Here is a 24,144-nt window from a genome sequence, read left to right on the forward strand (position 1 = left end):
ACCAAAACAGGATCTGTGACCAGCAGAGCCAATGCTACCGACCAGTTCTATGATTGTTAACTCTTTCATGTAGGCTTCCAAATTAAGGAATTCATAAGAACTAGTAACAGCTGGCCTTTGATTTTTCTGGATTAACCAGAGCTTGGTGTGACAAAGAGCAGCATCCACTTGGAGGCTGTGGCTCATTGCTGCTGGTGGTCCTTCCATGCCCTGTGCCAGTGCTGTGGGATGCAGACCCCATTGCCCTGCTGAGTCCTTGGGGTGATCACCAATGCTGGATGCTCCAGCCAGGTGAGCCTATTCCTATTAACGGCATTTGCGGGAATGGATACAAAAATAGTTATGAAGTCCTGTTGATCAGATTAGGCTTTTTTGTTCTCAAAGACCTGAATCAAGAAGTTGGTCCTAGGGTGGTTGGCCTTCTGATAGTGGCACTCAGCGTCTTCCCCCCTCCCACCCTTCTGTTCTCATCAGCTGGGAGATTCACTGCTGTGTGTTGGGGTGAGGCTGCCATCACAGATAGGGCCATGGTTAGCACCCAGTGCCCGAGGTGCCCCAGCCGGTTCTACAGCCACTTAATGAAACATGTGGGTAATCCCCGGGTACTCCTCCCCGGGCAGTGCACTGCCCTATGCGCAGAATTCTTTCTGCAAAACCGCAGAATCTACAAAACCAACATTTGTACCACAGTAACCCTAAGAGAAAGACGTGTCCTCCATTTCCAAGGTGCCGCGTAGGTAAGTAATCAGCAGCTCCTCGATATTTGTGGGTCTGACTTGGCAGCCTCACTGGTGAGCGAACAAAAATCGTGCCAACGGAGCAACGCTTGGGAATGGAATCCCAGTGAGGAGCGCACGCCTGGTGGTGCTGGAAACACAGAGGACAGAAATACCCTTGGCCTTGTCCGTGGGCTGCTCGGGAGCGTGCGCTCTGCAGGTTGCGTTCCCATGACACGCAGGGAGGAAGAGGGAGCAGGAAATACCGGTGTGTGCAGGGCTGGGGACGGGGACGGGCTGCGCTGCTCCTCCGTGCCTGACTTAGTGCCGGTGCTTCGGGGGGAAGAGTCTGCTCGTCTGTTTTGAATGCTTTCTGCATGACTAATTAATGTACCGAAATAAATTGTGTTGTTAAACTCCGCGCTGGTACAGGAAGCCGGCAGTCGTGGCTCCTGTCCAATACTTTATCTAATCTTTGCTTTGTCAAGGACGGGGCACTGCTTGTCATCTAAAAGCCACTTAGCTGCACTACGACGTGATGTCATGCTCCTCTACATGCGTGTCGATATTTATGCTCACCCTGTTGGGAAACAGCCCTGAATACAGCGAGCCGTACGTAATTACATTCTTTGCATGATAACAAAACCCACTTGAAACTGGCAAGAGATGAAACCCCGCAGCCTGGCGTTCGGAATTTTGCAGGAGCGGAGCGTTCTGTAACATTATGCCGGGATAAGGCAGCCTGATTCACCGCGGGGAGGACACTCCCTCCGGAGCAAAGCATTTGCTGTCGTCCCTCTGGAGCGGCTGCACCAGCGCTGGAGCTGCTGGGGTGAGTACAATGGGGGCTGCTCCCCTCTGCCTTCTGTGACCCCCCTCCTTGCCCCCCCACCCCATACAGCGACCTGTGCAAGCTCAGGGTATCACCTGTCTGTGCTGGGGTTCTGCTTCCAGTGGAACGTGCTTTGAATTTACACTTTGCCATCTGTAGGTTTTCCTCCTAAGGCAGGGAAGACTTCTGTGAGAGAGTAGAATAATAAAATAATAATTGGTTGGGTTATATATCATAGAGCCGTAGAATGGTTGGGTTGGAAGGGACCTTAAAGATCGTAGAGCCATAAAATGATTGGATTGAAAGGGACCTTAAAGATCATAGAGCCATAGAATGATTGGATTGAAAGGGACCTTAAAGATCATAGAGCCATAGAATGCTAGGGTTGGAAGGGACCTTAAGGATCATGCATTTCCAGCCCCCTGCCATGGTCATGGTTGCCACCCACTAAATCAGGCAATAGTTGTGCGCAGATATACATACATACATATGTATATATATAAATGTGCCTGAACTAACTTAGCATCTCATTCATAACAAAGCATAAAGGAAACCCCGAGCTCAGCACAGGCTGTGCCCTGCTGAGATCCCCGTTTCCCTCCCCAGTCAGGGTAGAGCCGGCAGCGGCGCGGGACGGAGCGGGGCTGAGCTCCCAACCCAGGGCTGGCAGCGGTGCAAGCAGCAGGAGGATGAGGATGCTGACGGGTCCCCACGGCGTTGAGAGCACAACGGGAGCCCCCTGAGCCACGGGACATGGCACAGAGGTACTGCTCCCGTGTTGTGTGTGATATCTGCTTTCCTTATTTTGCATTATGATGGAAAAGTGAATGTTTTGTGCCGGTTGGGTGAGCAAATAGTGACAGCAATGCGCGTTCCGTGCCCGGCTCGTGCTGCTCTGCACGGCTCATTTGGATTTGGCCGGGTGACAAGGGCTGGGTGCGATTCCGTGTGCCCGTGAAAATGTGGTTCTTCACCAACTGTTTTCAAAGTAAAAGCAAATGCAGTAGTTAAACAGAACTCTGCCAAGGAGGAATGCATTGTAAAAGAGCTTCCACTCATTTATATTATTTAAAAATCTATGAGTAAATGCCCTATTGCTGTGTAAAAAAAAATAGATTTCTTAGAAAAATAATTGTTTACAGTTGTAGCTGATGCATGCCCTCTTTTCTGCCAAAAAAATGCTTCCGTTGGAGGCAGTATTGGCTGTTTATTAGTGATGGTTATGTTTTGTGGCGAGTGGGGTGGGAAGCACTAAACCACATCACTTGCTAATATGGGAGGCTCGCTATGTAGCTCTGTCTTACAGCCACCTGATTTCTTTTGCATCTTGAAAACTTCCTTAGTGGTGAATGTGTGTAGGCATGAATACTTGCACAAATCGTGGTAGTACCTGAAGAAATACCCATTGTGTCTAATGCAATGCGTTACTGGGTGCATATCTGCTGATTTGGCAGCACTGGCTGCCCATGCAGTGCTGGGGGCTGTGGTTACTAGCTTCTGTCCATGGTTATCACAGACTGTGAACTTCCACGGCTGGAACAGAAGTCCAAACAACAGAGGTCATGGCGTGAGTGGCACTGATATTAACGTGCCTTCAGAAGGGCCTGCGGAGTTAACGCGTTATTGCCGTGGAAATGTCCCTTTGCACAAGCACGGCCATGCAGGTCGCACCGGGCTGCTCCCTGGGCCTGACCCTGCTGGCGGGCAGGGAACCTGACCCCTCCAGTTTCCATTGGGTTTTTAGGCCAGTGCTGACATAATACAAAGTCTGAAAAGTTGACCTGGTTGGGTTACAGAAGGATACTTGTTTGCTGCGAATCTAAAACTTGATTTATGCGTCAGCGATCCCCTCGTTTAATTATCTGGCATTCGGGTGTTTGATCTGGAGCCCGATTTCCTTAGACTCTCCAGTGTAAAAAGCAGAAGTTACAGTGCAGTTCAGAAATAGATGTTTTTGTTTGTTTGTCTTCTGTTTATCGTGAGTAGGATTGATGTTTTCCAGTGAAAACCCAAGTTGGTCCAGGATTCCTACCACTGTAAGACCCCGGGGGTTTGGTCAGCACATACAGCATTGACTCAGTTGCTGTGTTACCCTCAAGGTGTTGTTGTACAAACCCGATGGCAGTAAGCTGTAACTCACCCCCAGCCCTGTCCTGGCCCCACGCTGTGTGCAGCATTGGACAGGTCAATGTGTTGGAGGAGGCAGACAGCTCGTGGTGCAGCGATGCCGAGCCCGGCGCAGGGTTTGCTCGGTAAAACTCCTCGTTAGTTAAAATGAGCTCATTTTCCTTGAAACCAAATGCTTATTCTAATTCTAGGGTGGCTGGGTAAAATGTTGCGTATCTTGATTGCTGATAGGCATCTTCCTTTTGTAAGAAGTCATTTACTGAGTGAGAACAGAGCAAAGTAGGTGGTAAGATAGAATTGCTGTTACTTCTTTTGGCACTACGGATAGATTTCTTCATTAGACAATACCTTCTTGTAATATAATTAGAGAAGAATGTGTGAGCACTAATATATTCCATGTTGATTTCATCGTTTTCTTTATTTCCACGGGAGGACAAGTTAGTTTGAACGACAAGACTGCCCGCATGTTGGGGAGCCTGAAAAAAAGCTGAAAATTCTTCACCATTTTGCTAAATGTTAGAATAGCCATACCGAACCCATTTTTCCATATATGCCTATTTCCCCCCCCCCGCTGAATTCCCCATTTTCTTTGTTGTGTGGGGTGACCTACTCACAGGGAGTGTGGCTCTGATCCCGTGGCCGCCATATGCTCCAGCACTAAGCTGTGTTTTCCATGGAGGGCTCCTCCTGGACGTTAAATACTGGGATGGATGTGGGACGCGGGGGGTACGTGTCGTGCATTCGGAGTGAGCTGTGGCAGGGGCATGCCTCAGTGCCTGGTTTTTATATCCTGCAGGGTTTGTGCTAGATATGATAGGAAGAGATGGGAGGAACTGAGTCAAATGTAAGTAAAAATGCCGTTGTCTTCTCTTTCTTCTTTATGTGTTGGTGTGTATCAGTTATATTTAGATTCTGGGGAGTTTATTTGGCCTGTCGTTATTTTCCTGTATACCCACCTTTTTTTAAACAGAACTACATCAATTTCCATCATCAAACTCTGCCAGTGGTTCCTTTATATCAGCCAACCCACTGCCTCTGTGTGTACCTACTTCCAACTCATTAGCTGTTGCACAGACCAATTATGGCGTATGGGTGGCTGCCTGCCTGTCAGCTGGCCCCGCGTACACCGGAGGTATTTGGCTGGCAAAACCAGAGCGTAAATGTTTTGGAGTCAGGCAGTTTACAGAATGACTTGGGTTTGCATTGACAGAGGTGTTTCCGTTCTAAGGGATTTGCTGCGCAACAGATTAATGAACCGAGTTATTGGGACTTGGAAATGGATTTACAGCGCAGTGAAGAACTTGATGCTGAAAGACTGGAGGAGATCTGACCCTGCTGTTCTGCTGCTGTTTTACATCTAGGAATGCTGAAGGCTGCATGCATGTGAGCTCGCCTAAGTTAGAGCTTATTACGTATGGCCACAGAGTGCCCAAGGACATTATAAAAATTCCTAAAAACAAAATTAAACTAAACTTGCATGCCTGAGTTTGATCATTAGCCTATGATTTACTGCAGAAACTTACACTAACTGCCGCTGTGCCAGTGTTGGATTTTTTTTCCTCCTCATTAGTGAGTAGGAAACGATGCTTGCGTTGCTGCTGGAGCCGGTGCCGTTCTGCTGGGCTGCTGCAGGGAGACGCCTGCAGAGCTCGTCTCAGAGCTACGTGGGCTGTTGGGCTGCAGGGTGCACGTTCTGCGTGCACAACCTGTGTGCAGCGATGCTCCCCGAGCTGTGAGGGTGTTCCATGCAGTCGTCTGGGAATAAGCTTGGTGGAAGGAGGAGGGAAATCAACCCAAAATGTGAACTGCTGCGTTTCTTGGTGCTTGCCAGTTCCAAGCTTTCCTGTGCACGTCTTCATCTGCTTGTGGTTTCGTATCGGCACGCGTGATTCTTGAAGCAAACAATGTAGATTCAGCTGGGTTACTCATCAGACATTTTGAATAATGGCACCCGTGTTCTTTTTGAGCTAATTTGGGCAATTGTGTGGAGAGCCTGTTTCCCAAAATAACCCCGATGTGACTGGAAACAATATCTATTGTCTCTAAAATAAAGGAAGTTCTTTGTAAAAATTCAGCATCTTAAGATGTGGGTGTGCACATCTGCTGCTGCAGTCACACAGCTTCGTTGGCTTCCAGCAGTTGGGTTGCAACGTTGCAAGGAGCAGCAGCTCAGTTTCGGTACCCCGACTATCTGGAGCCTTTCCGACCTGCATCGTGTGGGCTCTGTTTTGGATGCAACAAGTGGAAACTGCCCGCTCCTGCGACCACTGAGCTGTGCTGGTGAGTGCTCAGGGTGAATCATGCGATCTTCGGGTTGGCTTTGGAAGGCTTTCCCTGCACTGCAGCAGTGCTCACTCTGAACTGATCAGCTTTGCTGTGTTTAGGCAGAATATTGGCCTGATAGCTGCGATGTGCAGCTGATTTAGGCTGGAGCTGTCTATGGTTGTGGTATGAGCACTGTTGGGTTTTCACGTCCAGTTTGAGCAATACGGTTATTGTGGCGTTTTACGTGTCTAGATGTTTAGAATCATAGAATTTCTCAGGTTGAAAAAGACCTTCAAGATCAAGATTTAAAGGAGTTTAAGTAATTTTTACATACTTTATTTGTACCACACCTATCCGGTGGTTTTTTTTTGTTTTTTTTTTTTTTGTGGAGACCGATGAGAAAGAAATGTGAGAAGCGTTCTCAAACTTCTGTAGCCTTAATATTCAGCCAAGAAGTGTTCTTCTCCTGGGATTCCTGTGTTAATAGATTCTTATGTTAATAGAGCCTAAAGCCCACTGCGCAGGGGGCTGGATTTGGTGGAAATCCCCACTGGTCTTAGAGCGTTCTTCCCAGACGAACATCTGGGGCTCAACCGCAGAGGAGGCAGCTGGCAGCCCGCAGATAGAAGCAGTGAATATCTCTCCAGGTGCCCTCGTGCTCCCAAGTCACCGGGCCATTCCCGCAGCCAGGGCGCGGGGATCCGGGCTCACCCAGCACGGGGCTGGGGGTGGAGCTGGTCCAAGTGGGAGCAATAATTTCAGAGAAGGAGCATCACAGGGAGTCGCCTGCAGGGAGCGCTTTCTGGGAGGTGAGAACCCCACTGGTCCCCGTACCTGGGTGAAGGCTGAGTGCCCTTGTCCTCCTCCTTTTAATTCCTCAGCTGGGTGAGGAGTGCACATATGTGGGTTTCATAGAATCCTTAGAGTTGGAAGGGACCTGTAAAGGTCATGTAGTCCAACTCCCCTGCAGTGAACCTGAGAGGTTGCTCAGAGCCTGGTCCTGGTTTGTTATTTAGCTTTTAAGGACTGAAAAGTCTTAGAAGTTGTTTAGCAGCGTTAGGCAAGCTCGCTATGCAAGCTTAAATGTTTTCAAGAACAGTTTATCTTCTTTATTCCAAACCACATAGCGCTTTACCAGCTGATGTGGGACAGAGGTACGTGTCTGTAAAATGTTCTAAACATTCTTACTGTCATTTTATTAAATTTACTTTTCCCAGATCAAAAGAGGTTTTATAAAGCTGCCTCTGTGTACCTCCCTCACTGATTTTCGATGGTACGACTTAATTGGTTGACCTTCAGGTGAGGCAGCCAGGAGCACTGTTGAACCAAGAGATCTTCACCCATTTAAAAAAGGGAGAAGTTTATACACGCTAAAACACTTCAGCAGGGAATGATGCTGTGTGTAGCTTGGTGTTAGGCTGCAAGGACAGCCAACCTCTGGTTTTTTTGGAGCTGATGAGGGCTGCTTTTGGTGGGGAAGGGAGAGGAAACTCTGGTGTAAGGGCAAAAGCCTCCTTTCCTCGGGAAGTAGTGCTGAGGACACAATGAAAAGAAGTAAGAAGCAGCAAGGCAGTTTGCATCAGGTTATTTGTCTGCCCTTCTCCAGCACGAGGGCTCGGAGATGCTGGGTGAGCCTTGGGAGACTCAGTGCATTGACTGCTGGTGGTGCTTGGGGTGGAAATCCACATGGATGAAGCTTTCACATGAACAAAAAGTCAAGTAACAAACTTGTTTCCCTCACCTTGACAGTCTGGTGGCATTAAAAGTTTTTAGTACTTCTAATGGTATAAAAAATACTTATTTTCTAGCTAGCTTTTAAATGCCTTTTAGTGGATTACTTTGGATCACATCAACTAAAAGCTTGATCATCTGCTAGCTGCTAGAGTTGGGCCAAAGCTTTGTAAATTAATGAGCTCGAGGTGATTAGGACAGGTCTTGGTGCTTTGGACCATACACCAAATTGCTTGCCATGCAAGGTGTGTGCTCTTTCTGTCAGGATTTTTCTTTTAATTCTTGTGCTTGGAGGGTGCTTGCTTGGCTTGGTGGTCAAAATGGATATGAAAAGCTCTGCTGGTGATGCCAGTGAATGAAAATTATATTGAGGTTCCAGAAACTAGGACCAAGGTAAGAACCAGCACTTCTGACTTGGGACTGTTGTGCATTTAGCGGTCTCATCTCAGATGTCCATCCACAGGATGTGTTATGTGAAGTTCTGAGGTCTCGCAACAACCTTTCCGTGTTGCTATTGTGAATAGGTGAGTGTCTTTGTGCAAAAGCATTTGTCCATCTCTTGTACAGAGCTGTGGGAAGGTGCCCAGTTCTGGGGACACCAACACATCACACTAAGTCAGGGAGCCAAGTGAGGAGCTGAACTCTTGCTGTTACCCAACAAATTCAGACAATGTCTTCAGCGGAGTTGGTAGCTGTAGCGTGTTCTTCCATTTCGGTTCAGTGTAGCTTGTTTGTAAGCAGGAAATGCATTTCACAAATTCTCAGACAGATTCATTTGCTAGAAGAAGGATGTAGATTGGATCTCCAGATACAGTCTGGTGTTATTTTGATGGATTTGGCCACAGATGCTCACATTTCTGACACTGGGGCCATACCTGCCAGCCAGGTGGGCACACGGAATCTTCAGGAACAGAGAATTCCTTCAGAACGAAAGCCCCTTAGCTGATCTTGTCCTGTTTGCTCTAGTATGCTTGATAATTGCAATAGTTGGTCCCAGCCTTTGTCTAAAGACAAAGCTTTTCTCTCTGATCAGTGTCCTCACTGCGTAATTGCTTTTCTGAGACCTTTACAATCCTCTTCTTTCCATGGATGTCTGAAAACGGTTTACATTTGTTGGGTATCATAAGCTCTCTTGAGGGAGGATTACTTTCAAGGTGATTTGTCTTGAAATGATTGCATGTGCTTTCAGCAGCTGTCAGCAGCATCTGGCGGGGCAGGGCCGCCAGTTAGAGGTCTGAGCCACCAGATCTGTCTGATCACCATCCATTTGTTGGATTTTTTCTCATTATTCTCCAACATTTCAAGATGTTAAGTACCTGCTTGCTCTTTTAAAATCCTAAGCACCTGCAGGTCTCTGTCTGTTCACTTTATGTTTTTTGGGGCACAGTATCTTACAGTGAGTCCATTAAAATGCACTCATTGTTCAGGACTGAGGCTGTAGCTGCAGTCTCCAGCAGGCCGTGGCATCTCCATGGGCCTCTGGGGAGGTCCAGGTGTCTTTGTGGTCAGTCCTTGGTTGCTCCATCCCCTGGGGTTTGAGTCTGCCTTGTTGGGTTCGTTGAACAGAGGACATCATGCGTGGTTGTGTGTGCAGCACTGCCTTCTGCAGTACCAGAAAAGTCATGTCCCATAGGCAAACCATGCAAGATGTGAGACTTAGCTATATGGTACAGCACTTTCCATATGACCTGATGGTTTTGTATCTGACACTTCAAATTAAACAGTGGGATTCCTTAAAGAAAGCATCGCCATCACTCTATCCTTGGCCATGTTTTGAGGCAGTGATGCTCCATCGCCCTATCTTTGGCTGTGTTTTGAAGCAAGGATGCTCTGTCACCTAATCTTTGGCCATGTTTTGAAGCAAAGATGCTCCATTGATGAGCCCAGCCCAGACTGCACAAGATAAACCTACCAAGCCTGTTCCTTCAGGGTTGGCATCCCCTATGACTTCTGCTCAGAGAGATGCTAACAGAGTGCGTTTGGGCACACCAAATGCTTATAAGGGTAAGTAGCCATGGCCTGGGTTGGGCAGAACTGCAACATCTACTTGGCAGATCACCTCCAAATCTGACTTGCAGTTGTACTCTTTAATGTGGTTAAACCCCCTGGGTGTCTACAGTGCTGAAGACTGGATGGCAGTGGCGTTACATCAAGGTCCAAATGACTTCTTGTAATTCAAAGCCCATAATAGCTCTTCAGTCTCCAACTGGAACTGAGGTTACATCTCCTTGCCCCGCGTCATGTGCTCCCTGTGTGCAAGCGTGGTCATTGCCTGCCCTGCTTGGAAGCCTCTCTGTGTCTGTCTGTGCTGGCTTAAAAATAGTCACATTATGTCATATCCCACACTGTATTTCTGTTCTGTGCGAGATGAAGCCGATAATATGATAAGATGGTGACTCTGTCTTGAATTGGATGTATATATTTCTATCAGCCCCGAGGGCAGTGTTGTAAAAACGCTCTTTTGTTTTGAGTGCAGCACAGGAAGCTCATTTTGGCTTCATTTAGCATCACTGCTCAAACTGGCAGGGAGTCAGAAATGGAGTGATGTGACATCATATCTCTGGCACAGCAGCGTGGCTCGGAGCTTTGCAGCGGCCAAGCCCTCCGATAATAAATCAAACGCTGAAATATCCGTGCAGCTCTGTCATAACAGAGGGTGGCTGCTTGTCGTGTTTTTAATTTCTTCTCTTCTGTTTGAAGAAAAAAAGGCAATTTCCTGACACTTTGGGACGAGCTGGGTCCCACGCTCTGCCTGCAGGAGGGCTCGCAGCCCTGGCCCCAAGGAGGGCTGCTGGGGAGAATAATAAATCTTCTCTGGCTGATAAGAACCCATTTAAAGTAATGTTTCAAAGAACCATTAAGGCTGGAGAAGAGCTCCAGGATCACCAAGTCCAACCCCAACCCTATGGAAGCTTAGCTTAGAGTTGTGGCTGCTTAGTTTCTGGTGTAAAGTTGAGTTCTTTTTAAATTATCATTTAATTGTTAGAGTGTTTTTTTATTTGTATAGTGGGTGAGTCTGGAAGAAACAAATCCTCTGGGGAAGAGTAACGCATGTTTTGCTTTTCTCTTGGTTATACTGCACGGGGGAGAAAGTGTGGAAGGCTTCGGAGACCCACAGGGCACAAATATCAGAGCAGGCTCCACAAGCTGCTGTCTAGCAATTTTTTTTCTGTCATTTCTGTGAAAGTCTTATCTTCATCAATGCATTTTTTTTTTCCCATCAGTGTGTAAGTAGGGCAACAGGGGCCATCCTGTTTCAGAGGAGTCAGCCCAGTGCCCGTCCTCCCTGTAAACAAAGAGCAGACACACGATCAGACACGGAAACCCGCTTTCTAATTAATTCCTGTGCCTCTCACGCCGCCGTATAACTTTATGAGGCGCTGGGAGGGATCCTGTTGCCCTGCTCCGGGAGCCTTGGTTACCGCACGCCTTATCCTGCGCATCTCGGCAGACCCAGATCTCTTCGGTTACCTGTTCTTCTGCAGAAAGGTACATTTTCTGCAGCACTGTGCTGTGGTGGAGGGAGGAAGCCCTGAGTCCAGAGCGAGGTGTTTTGCTGAGCACTGCTGGTCACAGGGCTGAGCTAAATGGCATCCAGTGAGCCCCAGAACAGCAGAGAATGGGGCCAGGGAAGAGTCTGCTAGTGGAAAGTTCAGGATCCACGTGTTTTTGGAGTTATCGAGGCTTTATCCTTAAAGTACCTTAATGGGGACTGTGAGAAGGAAGGGGACAGACTGCAGCAGGATCTGTTGTGAGAGGACAAGGGGAAATGGTTTCAAACTAAAAGAAGGGAGATCCAGACTGGATATAGGGAAGAAGGTTTTTACAGTCAGGGTGGTGAGGCACCGGCACAAGTTGCCCAGGGTGGTGGTCGTGCCCTGTCCCTGCAGACATGGTCATGTTGGATGGGCTCCGAGCTCTGATGGAGCTGTGGGTGTCCCTGTGCACTGCAGGGAGTGGGACCAGATGGCCTTTAAGGGTCCCTTCCAACTCGAACAAATATAGAACCGAACCTGCCAGACTTCCACTGAATAGTACTGAGTATTTATTGAAAGTGCAGAAGTACATGAGGGATGCTGTTTGCAGTATTTCTATCTCAGGATAAGCAATATTTATTATTATTAATTTTTATTTAGCCCAGGAGTCTTAGCCTTGCTCGACTCAATGATCCTTATGGGTTCCTTCCAACTTAGGATATTCTATGATTGTATGAAGGTAGGTAAGCAAAGAGGTCTGTGATTCTACTGCTGATACTGCAGGGAGAATAATTATTGTGAAGGGGAACTACCTGTGAGGGAGTCATGCGTCATGAATTGGTTTTCACAGGAGAAAAGGAAGGGAAAAAACAGGAATGGGGACAGGGGTGGAGGGATGACACTTTGAAATCTGGATGAAGATACAGAACATGCTAATGGGCATCTATAAAACCAGCTGTCTGCAGTGATGTCAGATGGGGATGATGATGGGTAAGACAGGGAAGAGCTTCTAAATGGACCCTTCTGCCCCTTAATGAGTCATCAGAAGCGTTTTGGTGTTGGGCAGAGTAGAAGGAGCAATACAGCACACAGCTCTTGGATTTGGTGGCCTCAGCAGCATCGTTACCTTCCAAATGAATTGCCTGAGTGAAGTTGGCGTGGGCTTTCTGCAAAGCCCAGGGCTTGTGATCGAAGGGCTGCTTGCACAGCTCTTCCTGGCTACAAGACATTGCAATCACAATTTCCGGTGTAGGATCTCATCAGATACATTTATTATCTATTTATAATATTGACTTGTTTTGTAATACGTTCTCAATTATTATAGTCATTTTTCTTGCACTGGTAGCTTGAGATATTAACAGTGAATGTATGTTTTACCTGAAAGGAAAACAGAAATTCCTTCTGCTCTGTTTCTCCATTAGAACCCAGCGCAGACTTGTAGGTGGTTTTACAGCTAGTGACCTGTGGCAAACCCAGACGCTGTGGAAATTAAGTCAGTGTTTCAGTGTCAGAATGTATAGCTGTTGGTGAGCATGGTGATGATGGTTGTAGATGTTGTAGAGTCATCTGCATTTAGTATATAATATTCTTGGAGAGGCCTTCATTCTCTGTAAGCACTTTGGCCTGATTTAATTTTTCAAGATGTTCCAATACCATGTAAATGGGAAATTAATGAGTGCCACAGAAAGCAATGTGGAATTCCCCTTATCAAACACGTTCCAGTGTATCCTTAGCTCTTGCAAGATTTCTGAGCTTTTAGTCCATCTCCCTGTTAGCTTCTCCACTGGCTTGAAGAAGTAAGCTACTATCTACTGAGTGATGCCTGAGGGCTGGGTCAGGCCGTGGTATCTCCAAGAAGGAGCAGCACAAGGCCCATATTAGCCACTGAGCTTTTCTCGCTGCTCTGAGGCGTTTGTTTTCAGTGCTTGTGAACATTTCTGTTCAGAGTTTGATCTCAATACGATCTGCAGATAAGGAATTTGGAAGAGTTGGTTGGTTGCCAGCAGAACGATGGAAGAAGCTGCGATAGCTGGAGCCAGGCAGCAGCCCTGTGGGTACGGTCGGCAGCTTTTTGGCAGGCTGTTGGGAAACGTCATGGAATCCTGCAACTGTAAATGTGTATGCTGAAGAAACTGGAGAGAGTTTAAAATGTGAGGTCATGTGCTCTGGACTTGGGAGCCTTTTAGATGGCTTTAAAAAGCCAGTTTCAACCAATAGTGCCTTTGTGGGAAAAGTTAGTCCCTCCGGTTGTATTGGTCCCATTGCCTAATGCTGATATTGGCCTTGTTCTTGAGTTGGAAAATGAAATAGTACAAAGTCTCAGTTCAGTTATTTTTTTTTAAAATGGTTTTCTTTGGTGTCAGATATTCCTCTGTGTTTGTTTGCTGTGGTAAAAATGCAGCAGTGTTGTGCCTATGGTTGTGGGACTGGCTTTGTGAGAAGCCTGTTTTCTCCCGAGGCTGGAGGAGATGTCCTCACAGACTTGGTATTTATGGAGATACATGCTTACTGTCAGCGTTGGAAGTGGTTGTCAGAAAAGGTCAATTTTAGAGAAATTAGGAGATGAAGAGCAGTGCATCTTCACATCAGATCAGCATTTCAGACAAGTATTCCCCAACAAGCTGAGGATAGGACTGAGAGTGGGGATTGGGGCTAATGAGAACCAGTAAATCATGGTGTTCCAGCAGTGAAAATGTCAACTGTGACATAATGAAAGCTATATATCGTGGCCTGTAGAACGCCAGGTGATTCATGTGTGAAAACTGAGCGACTGGTTAAATCAGGGGGGCATGCTTTGAGAACACCCTTGGCTTTAATGCATCCTGTAGGTGAGCGTTGAAGGCAGATGAGTTGGAGCATGATTTAGAAGCATTCTTCAGCTCTGCTGCAGATAACATCTCTGTATTGGCAGACACTGGAATTACTGATGATACTCCATAAACACCGTGTACCTTGGGAAACTCAGCTTTCTAATGCCAAGATGATGAGGCACTTGGATCTGGCAAAAGGCAGAGCAGATGAAGAGGCAGACAAAGGAGCAGGGAAACCTTCAGTGCAGAGGGCTCCGTGGGAGGTTTGTTGGAGAAGGTCTACCTCAGCTACCAGTTCCTGATACCAGGCATTTTATTTAGCATCATATGTAAAAAATGCCATCTGGTGATCCATTGACACTGAAGTACGTCAGCTGAATGACATGGGCAGGCATAACTGCCTTCATCTAAGACCTCCAGTGGTCATCCTGCCCTTTTTTTAGGTAGCTTTGTTCATGTGTGCATTACTTCTGCCATGAGACACAAAGACCACGTGAATATAACTTTGCTATTTTGGTAAAGCGTCAGCCAGCAAGACGTTGTAGGTTCACCTTTCCTATCCATTGTTTGGACTTGAAGCTAACCAAGATTTGATGTAGTACATAATACATGAGCTTCAGATTAAAGTAACAATAGGACAGCAGAACAAAACATTCTCCAACGTTAATTACCAATGAGTAGGTCTGGTTCTATGAGAAATCCAGGAGAATGAGAACCTGATTTGATTCTGGTGCAACAGCATTTACCTCTGTGCAGTGCCTTGGTTTACTGTTACTGAAAAAGAACAAATAGAAATGTATGTGCATCGGTCTTATGATGTGTTAACACTGATGATCATGGGAATGCTTTGCTGTTGAACCGTGTCATACAACAGCAGTATTTTTGATGAGAGCTGCATTTGACATTACTAACAAGGGAGGATGGCTACAGGGATAAAGGGCTGCCCATAGAAGAGCACTGTGCAGCCCCATGGGTGGGCACAGGGAGCACCCCATCTCACCAAGACCTCTGTGGCTCAACAATGTCTATAGCTTCCCATCACAGTGGAGAGGATTGTTGTCTTTTAGTCGTCCTTTTGACCCACAAGTCGGAAAAATAAAGGAATTAAATGATTTTTTTTTTCTCCCAGAGGGACAGGCACCAAATAATTAATTGAATTCAGATAACTGCAAGCTTTACAGAGCAAAGGAAGGTTGTTTGTTTTGGGTTCTGCTGAGTCGTGTTTTTCTGGAAAAGCTATTGAAAATCTTAATGAATTAATGGTGCTAAATGGTTGAGTTTGTTCACTCCGTGCATGGAATAGACAGCTTAAAGAGTGCTAATTGGTCACTTCTAATTTGAGTTTCTTTTACATGATATCTAATGTTTCTACTATTTATATCTAGGGATTGCAATGGAATAACTTTTTGAAAATCTTTATAAGAAAAGAATTTCATTTCCATGTTGATAGAAGTTAGGAAATGGGTTTAGTTTTTACTTTTTTTTAATGTGACAAATTATGGAAATTTGTGCAAGGGAAGACTTCCTACAGCGCTTGTTATGGTCCCTGTAGAGCAAAGGGGGTGGCAGTGCTAATAACAAAACAGGGTGAGAGGAAGGTCGTATTTATTTGGGTGCACCAGCTGGGCTCTGGATGCCACCTCTAGCTTGGCTTGATGGGGATGAACTTTTTCTATCAAGAGAAAAATGGGCACGGGAAGCTTATTCTAAAGGACGATTGTCTGAGGCTCAGCTCGTTGTTTACTAAATGTTATGTGGGTGCTTGCAGCATGGGGCTGGAAATAGCCCGTTTCCAATTATTTCCAGTTGCCTTGAGGGCTGGCTGCACTTGTCAGCACCTCCTCCTCCTCAGCCTGGTTTCGGATGTGCTTTGGGAACGAGCGAAAGCATTGGATGCCCAGACTGTATTTGTGCTGTGCTGTGCCAAAACCCACTTGTGGGTCGGGAGCCGAAGAGCGGTGTGAACTCTGGGTGAACTGCATGGCCCAGAGCCCTGCTGCATGCTGGTCACTAGCTGCTGCAGAGCTATGTTGGGTTGTTTTGCAGAAGGACACAGCACGGCGGCGTGAACGGGCAAAGCGAGCGCCTTCATTAATACCTCGCCCATTGTGAAGGGTAGCAACGGGCTGATGATGTTGGCATGGATTTGGGTGAAAAAGCCTTTCTGTGGGGGGAGAGCTTGAGCTCTGAGTTAGTTCACAACAAGACAAAATGTCTTCATCCCCCCAAGAGCACGTTTTCAGGGCAGATCTCTCAGCCCCTCCGTCCCGGCGCTGGGTGGATGCTGGGCAGCCTGCGGTTTGGTGCCTAATCTAGCATGTCAAATGTGCGAGGTGATGGACGAGAAGAACTGTCACAACGGGCTCTGCAGATCTGAGGGCGGAGGCAGGAGCAGAGCGAGGACACAATGGTGCAGATTGATGTATGGTTTTATTAAGGCACAGTTTGCTGCACGGCGGCAGACACGGCGGCTCGCTCTTTAACGGTAACCTCTTCTGTGCTGCTAATGCCGCGCTGATGCGTGTGTCCTGGGCAAGTTTCATCAGCAAGAGAAGTTTCTTGTCATCGGCGCTGTTGGTTTCCCCCTTATGATTTCACAATTTGCATTTTGCAGACCTATGAGAGGCTTTGGGCTTCTCTTTTTTCTCTTGTGCTTTATTAGGCGTAACCTCCGGAAAATGCCTTAGTATTTTAAATTCCGTTGGCTGCTGCTATTTAACTTGTCTCTTCATTTATTTAGGTTTTTTTTTGTTGGGGACACGCTGAAATTTCTGTTCCCCTTTCCCACTTTCTCTTTTTTTTTTGCCTAAAATGGTAAAGAGGAAGGACATGGCTGGGGTGATCCCAATGGCCGCTGCCATACAGAAATTCACCCCGTTTGCCCATCTGGAGCAGATTAGGGGGCTGGGGCCTTTCTGTACCCAGTGCATGGTCCAACCAGGCAACAGGCCCAGTGAACGTAGCATTTATTTAGCAGAGCATTTAACAATCAAACCCTGTCCCCCTACCTCACAGAGGGGCCCAGTCTCCCTGGATGGTTGTTTTTCTCCTTTTGGCTTCTTTCTTAGCTGGAAAATCCCAGGATTTCTGTGCTCATGCATGGTTTCCTTCCCTCCGCCCGCGTGGAGCCGGGCTGTCTGGGTGCCACGCATTGAGGTCAGCCCCGTGCACCGGCCTCGGGATCAGCAAGGTCGCCCGCCGGAATTCCCAAATTAAGACAGATCCATTGAGTTCGGGGTGTCCCTCCTGCCATGCAGAAACCTGCAGGTTCGGTCTCCGACTGATTTACCATTCCTGTCCATCTTTCTGCTAATTCAGAGTTGTCCGTAGTCACAGGTTTGGATATTGCATTGAATAAAATAGGAATGAGTTGTATGCGGTGGAGTGAAATGGGAACGAATTATCTCTCACCATGAGTTTCTCACCTCAGTTTGACAGATTTTAATTTCCATAAATTGTATTTTTGCTGATGAATGTTACGGCCTGCCTGAATTTTAAGCTATTTTTTTTTGTAGTCAAATACTGATTATCTGAAATATTCAGTTAAAACACATCTAAGTCAGCTTTCTTCCATTCTTACCCAAAGCTGAACTATCATCAGGAGATGCATATATATATAAGTGAAGTTGTACAACATCTCATTAAAACAACCTTTTGTAGAAGTCCAAAGAAAACTTCAGCCTCCCACTGGTCACAGTTAAGGTGCATGCAGTGAGGGTCATCTAATGAAAATATCTCAGTTTTGCATCTTTAGATAAAGACTGGGTTGGATCGGAGGGAAGAGGGTGGGAGGGAACATATTGTACCCCCTGCACTGCCTCAGGATGCAGGCTTTTAGCTCAATGAACTCCAGGCTTTGTAATTAGCAGCAAGGAGATTAGATTGACCATGTTTCTGGGAGTAATTTGAGCACTAATTGTGTTTGATTGTTTCATTACTCTTGCTTGCTGGGTTTGAGAAGAGCCAGTGAACCCTTCCCAGGAGCTCCTACGGGTTCTGCAGATGCAGCGAGGTGCACGCAGCTTCCATCCTGGATGGAGCGTGGCACATTCGGCCATTCCCTGGGTCTTAGCCAAGGAGCTGGTGCTGACTTGTGCTGGTGGGCAGACAGCAGCTGTAATTTTAATCCCCATTTGTCTTTGGACAGTGGTAACATTGCACAGATAGAGATTGGGGGTCAGTTTGTGAAGCTGTAGCGAGGTACAAATTAATGCATGCGTTGTAGTTTTGGCAGTGGAAACTCTTCCGTTGTTAAGGGAACAGTATGGAGGAAATGTAAAACACAGTGCAACCGTTCTTGCAGTTGTTGGGAAAGTCACACTTTTAATGTCCACAAGGAGCACTTGCTTGTGTTGTGTCCAGGAGCAGATCGTGCTGCATCGCACTGCTTGTGGTTCCTTTGACTTTGCTTACCACTAGTACACATCACCCCAGCATGGTGCACGTTGGTACCGCTGGCTGTGCACGTGTACCCGATGCAGTGTGCTCTCTGCAGACTCTCACAGATGTTGCTGCCTTGACACGCTGTGCTTTGTACTTCAGGGCTGATGCGTCCTGCTGAGGAGAGGGAGCTTTCACTTGCTCTGCTTTTTTATTTATCTGGCAGCAGAAATGTTGCTTCAGGGCACTGTGATGCAGGATCTTACAAGTGAAAAGATACGACAGCTGTAACATAAGAGAAATGTAAAATAAGAGAAATTTGAAGATGGGGCCTGGAGAGCAAGGAGGGGATGGTTGCAGGAAGACATGGTTTAGAGGGTGTTGTGGTGATGGGATGATGGATGGACTAGATGATCACAGAACCATTAAGGTTGGAGAAGACCTCTGAGATCCCCAACCCACCCCCACCATGCCCACTGCCCACGTCCCTCAGTGCCACATCCCCACGGCTCTGGGACACCCTCAGGGACAGTGACCCCCCACTTCTGGGCAGCTGTGCCAGTGCCTGACTGCTCTGTCCGAGAAGAAATGTTTCCCAGTTCCCAACCTGACCGTCCCTTGGTGCAATGTGAGGCTGTCATCTCCCGTCCTATCCCTCTCACCTGGGAGCAGAGGCCGACCCCCCCTTGCCACAACCTCCTTTCAGGAGTTGCAGGGGGATGAGGTCTCTCCTGATCTTCCTCTGTTCCTGATGGAACCATCCCATTCCTTCAGCCTCTCCCCATAAGACTGGTGCTCCAGACCCCTCACAGCTTCATTGCCCCTTTCTGGACACATTCCATAGCCCAAATATCCTTCCAACCTTCATGATTTTAGAATTTTAAGTTGCAAGCAGACAAACCCATCCTCACACCAGCTGCCTCCTTCGCCAGCATGTCTCTCCCGGAGCTGGGGGAGGCAGTGGGGTGGGGACCTCCCGTTGTCTGCAGCGCTGGTGTTGGCAAGGCTGACATGCCACTGCCCTAATGGGACCTGACAAGGGGCCATTGGGCTGCTGCTTGGGGAACTCGATGGTTAATTTCCACCACGGCATGTCAGGGCAGAGGGCAGGAAGAAGTAATCGGAAAGGTGACGGTGAAGCTGGAAAGATTGAGTTAACTGGGGCTTCTGTGTCAGTGCCTCGGACCTTTGGTAAACAGACTGTATGATCTAAATACCATGCGACTCTTCCCCCAGCCTGCAGTTCAGGATCACTCAGACAGGCCGTGCCGTATAATTTGGAGGGGAGAAAGAGGGTAACAGAAAACTGGTTCTGCACAGAATTCTGCAGGTTTTATGTCGCGTCCACAATGACCCATAGATGTCTCCTTTAAAAGAAAAAAAAAGACATTACTTGTTGCGTGTCTGTGAGTATAAAGTGGGATTGAGCGTGAGCGGTAATCACTGATTGATCGATTCTATTCAAAATGATTGTTGGTGTCCTGCTCTCCATGAAATATCAGAATTCCCTTAAATTTCAACTAATATCGACTATGCATTTTTGCCCAAAGGACAGAACTTATGTATACGTGGCTACAAGTATATATACCCGAAATACTGGTAAAATTGGAATTGTTGTATGATGCCTTTCCTTTTAGCTCCTTACCTATATCTCAGTCTGTTTCAGAAATCCAGAGTTGAGGTGGGTAAATGTAAAATAATGCTAACAGCTGCAAGGGAATGAGGAGATGGGCTGGGTCAGCAGCTGGTTCCATGAAACACAGAGCACGTATGGTGGGGAGAAACTGGAGTTGGCAGACTGGGAGCAGTGCTGCCTTCAGACCTGTCGGGGCCTTTGGGGATTAAGCTCCAGGTCGGGGTTATTTAGCCACGAGGAGCCCGAAATGCAGGCATGTAGCTGCTTCCTCACCCAGGTGGGTTCTGGCTAGGCTCACCCTGCAGACCGCACAGCAGCCCCTGTCCTCATCCTTTTTGGTTTCACGTGGCCGGGAGAGGCTTGTTCTATTTCCGTTCTGTTCCTGATCATGATTTCATTTTCCTCTTGGCTGATGCACACCTGTGGACTAAACCCAATGGAAACTGGCACTTCCTCCTCTGTGATGTTAAAGTAACAGCGGTTCATGCACCACACTGCGCGTTATCTGTTTCCCTCGGTATTTTTATGGATTTCACAGTGTTTTAACAGAAGAGCTGTTTCCAGATAAGAGCTAGGCATGAAAGGCCCCGAGTCGCCATTGCGCTGCTGGTCCCACGTGGGTGCTGAACGAGTAGCAAATGCTCCTCTGCCAGACAAAGGTTTGGGTATAGCAGCAGCAGGTCGCATCATGCCCATTGGACAACCTCTCTGGAATAACTGTTTTATTTATTAAATAGCATTACATCATTATAGAATAACAATTTCTGGGCTCTCCCCAGACCTGCCGTTCACAGGCTGGGATGGTTGGGCAGTGCCCTTTACCCAGATTGGGAAGCAGAGCTAAAGGGACCCCAGGATGGCTGCAGTGGGAGGCACCTCGGGGCCCACCTGGTCCAAGCCCTGCTCAAGCAGGGCCACCTACCGCAGGTTGCCCATGTCTGGATGGGTTCTGAGCGTCTCCAAGGAGGAAGTCACCGCTGCCTACGCTGGGACTGGGGGTTTGGTGGGGCAGGCTCGATGCACAATGCGCACTCTGCTCACTCCTGTGTTTTGCCGTCCCTAGGTGAGCTTTCCATCTGCTGCTGCGCTCCCAGGGCCACCGCATGAGCACGGCCGCGGCGGGTGATGGCCTCGCAGCCCAGGCTGGCCCACGTCCTGCTGCTGGGCCTCGTGGCCGGATGGCTGAGGGCCGCGCAGCCCCGCGACTTCACGGTGAAGGACATCGTCTACCTCCACCCTTCCAGTAAGCACGGCCCGCAGGGTGAAACCAGACCACGGCTGCCTGGGGGGACTGAAGGGCGGGGGCATCAGGGTTGGTGTATTATTTCCTTCAAGGGTTTCTGGGCACTGCGGCCAAGCAGTTTGCCCAAGCACATCAATAGTTGTGAGCGTGGGTGAAATATGACGTGTATCTCTGGTATAAACTGTTCCTGACTTCTTAGCCTTTGCCATTCAGAGGGACCTGGACAGGCCTGAGAGGAGTGCCCATGTGAGCCTCATGGGATGGGGCCCTAGGCAGCCTGATCTGGTGGGAGGTGTCCCTGCCCACGGCAGGGGGTTGGAGCTGGATGGGCTTTAAGTTCCTTTCTAATCCAAACCACTCCGTGATTATTTCAGAAGGGCCTGCAATAATGATGTAGCAGGGTTATGTGTCTTCAGATCTTCCATGGGCTTTTAATAGCTGGCTTGTTTTATCATGTACGAGTTTTGATTTAATTCTACAGGAGTGTTTTTAGAGCTGTGCCTGCCATCTGCTCCCAGGGAATACTTGGCTTTTCAGAGGGTGAGACACGAGTTTCATCAGTACTGTGCTGTTGTTCCACCGCAAGCTGTTCCTTTAGTGCAGCATCAGCTGCACCGGAGATGCTCCCAGTGCCTTGATGGTGCTTACCCTGAGGGACAGGGCAGTGGAGGACAGCTGACATGTAGCAAGTCCCTCCTGCATGGCAAAGGCCACTTCCTATACCCAAATAGGGTCTGGCCCATACCACTCTGGGGGTGGGTGAGGAGCAAGATTTGGCTCATGAGGCTGCAGAGGCTCAGCTTGCTTCACCCCATGAAGATAAAGGTGACCCGGTCACCATTTGGCTTCTGAGATGGTGGCAGCACCTTGAAGACGTATTGAATGTGCTACAGAAGTCCTGCCAGGAGAACACTTAGGAAGCTGTGCTCTTCGTTAGTGAGATAAAGGAGGAGGGAGGCCGCTGTTAATGACTGGAGGTTCAGCAGGTTGATTTTTCTTCCCCTCAGGGACATCAACCTGCCTTCAACAGTGGTCATTTATTTTTTTTGGTGGGACAGCATCCAGAAGTACTTAATCCATCGGATATTTTGTTATCTACCCTGGTAAAGTAACAGTACTGGATGTGAGCTCTGATTCCAAGAGAACAAGCACTCCCTGCTTGCATTAGTGCTCTTTGAAGTGGGCAGGAGGCAATTTTCCTGGGAAAACACGGCTGAACAGAGCCCTTACTGCAGATGCATGAGCCCTCTTGGTGCTGCTGTAGTGGCAGGGTTCTTACAAAGCAGGACTAATCCTGATGGAGCTGACAGCTATGGCTGTCATAAGATAGGTCTACAAAGAAACACGTGGCCGTGTACCTTAGAAAAACACAGCAGAGCTGGCTCAATTGGATCATTTTAACTGAATACAGTTCGTTCCTTCCAGCCACGCCATTTCCTCATGGATTTAAATGTTTCACCTGCGAAAGGGCAGCGGATAATTACGAATGCAACCGCTGGGCTCCGGATGTCTATTGTCCGAGAGGTAAGCAGGCACACGGCAGTGCCTCACTTCACCCTCCCTTGCAACACCTGCTCCATGGCCAAACCACAGGGACAGGGCCGAGCTGCCCGAGGATGTGGCACTAAGAGACATGGGCAGAGGGGGCATGGTGAGATGGGTTGGGCTTGGGGGAACCTAGAGGTCTTTTCCAGCCTTAATGATCCCATGGTTCTATGATATGGGACCCAGGCCTTGCTCTGTTCACATCTCTCCCTTGTGACACAAAGTCATGCTTTAATGATATTGCTCAGGGCAGCCAAAACTGCTTCTTTTTGGATGGCATCAAGATCTTTGCGTTATTTTTGGTTCGTAACTCCCATCAGTCCATGGTGGTAACAACTCAGGGCACTGGGCACCAAATATCAGCAACCAAGAGACATCAAGGTTGTCCCCAGCTGTTGGTGGAGCCTGTTCACAACCAGGGGACGCAGGCAGTATCACTGCCATGTGGGAGCTGTGTTGGGATGCTGCTGGCTTGTTTCAGTGCTTTCCATAGGCTCAGCACTGCTGCTCTGCCTCTATCCGGCACCATTCCACTCTCCTGTGGGATATTACGAGTGTCCTCGCAAAAATATTTACCTTGGAGAGAAAAAGACATTGATGTGAATTCCAGACTAACCAGCTGTGCTTGCAGCCTGTCAGGGAGCATTATCTGCTTGGGAATTTATTTGCTTTAAGAGCTCAAATCGGTTCAACATCAACAATAATAAAAGAAGATCAGGGTGGTTGGCATGGGATGAGACCAATGTTCCCGGACACTCCCTGTTTTGACAGCAGTAGGTGGTATTTTATGCAATTAACGACAACATTACAAGCACGTGGAGCTTGTGGCTCGCTGTGGAAGGAGACAGTCGTGACTCCAGTGTTTGCATTTAGTAATAACCATCAGAAACTGCTGAGCTGCAGAGAGGGCTTAGTGCTTGGGGGCTGAGAGCACCTGCAAACGCTCCCCGTGTGGTTGTGCAGGGATGGGATGAGAACAGTTCCGCATTCTGTGTATACCGAAATTATTACCAAACAGCAAATAAGACTAAATAAAGAGCCCAAAAGCACGGGTGGAGGGGGCAGTTTTGGCTCCCAAGAGCCAGTCTGCCACTTCGGGCCATGTGAAGTACCTGATCTATTTGAAGTAGCATTTCATAGGACCATTAAGGCTGGAAAAGTCCTCTAGGAGCCCCAGCCCCACTACCCCATGCCCACTGCCCACGTCCCTCAGTGCCATAGCCCCACGGCTCTGGGACATCCCCAGGGACGGTGACCCCCCCATTCCCCTCCACTCCCTGGGCAGCTGTGCCAGTGCCCGACCACTCTTCAGAGAAGAAATGGGGCCTCTGTGCTTTCCTCCTCCTCCTCGCTTTATGCAGCCGATGGGAGGTCTCTCTCTCT

General features: G+C 48.0%; 1 protein-coding gene across 3 annotated transcripts in view; it reads left to right on the plus strand.

The window, feature by feature from the left end:
• Nucleotides 393-24,144, plus strand: part of LYPD6 (LY6/PLAUR domain containing 6) — a 30,634-nt gene continuing 6,882 nt past the window's right edge. Inside the window, exons 1-4 of one of the 3 annotated variants that reach the window (XM_021400124.1) lie at nt 393-1,548; nt 2,155-2,312; nt 21,037-21,216; nt 22,642-22,740. In XM_021400124.1, the coding sequence (XP_021255799.1) occupies nt 21,099-21,216; nt 22,642-22,740 (217 nt within the window). In that variant the 5' untranslated portion in view covers nt 393-1,548; nt 2,155-2,312; nt 21,037-21,098. Of the gene's footprint in view, nt 1,549-2,154; nt 2,313-5,829; nt 5,956-20,291; nt 21,217-22,641; nt 22,741-24,144 lie in introns of those variants that run through there. The other 2 variants (XM_021400126.1, XM_021400125.1) reach the window with 2 other exon arrangements.

The sequence above is a fragment of the Numida meleagris genome, chromosome 5 (genome assembly GCF_002078875.1).
Source record: "Numida meleagris isolate 19003 breed g44 Domestic line chromosome 5, NumMel1.0, whole genome shotgun sequence".
Classification (NCBI taxonomy): Eukaryota; Metazoa; Chordata; class Aves; order Galliformes; family Numididae; genus Numida; species Numida meleagris.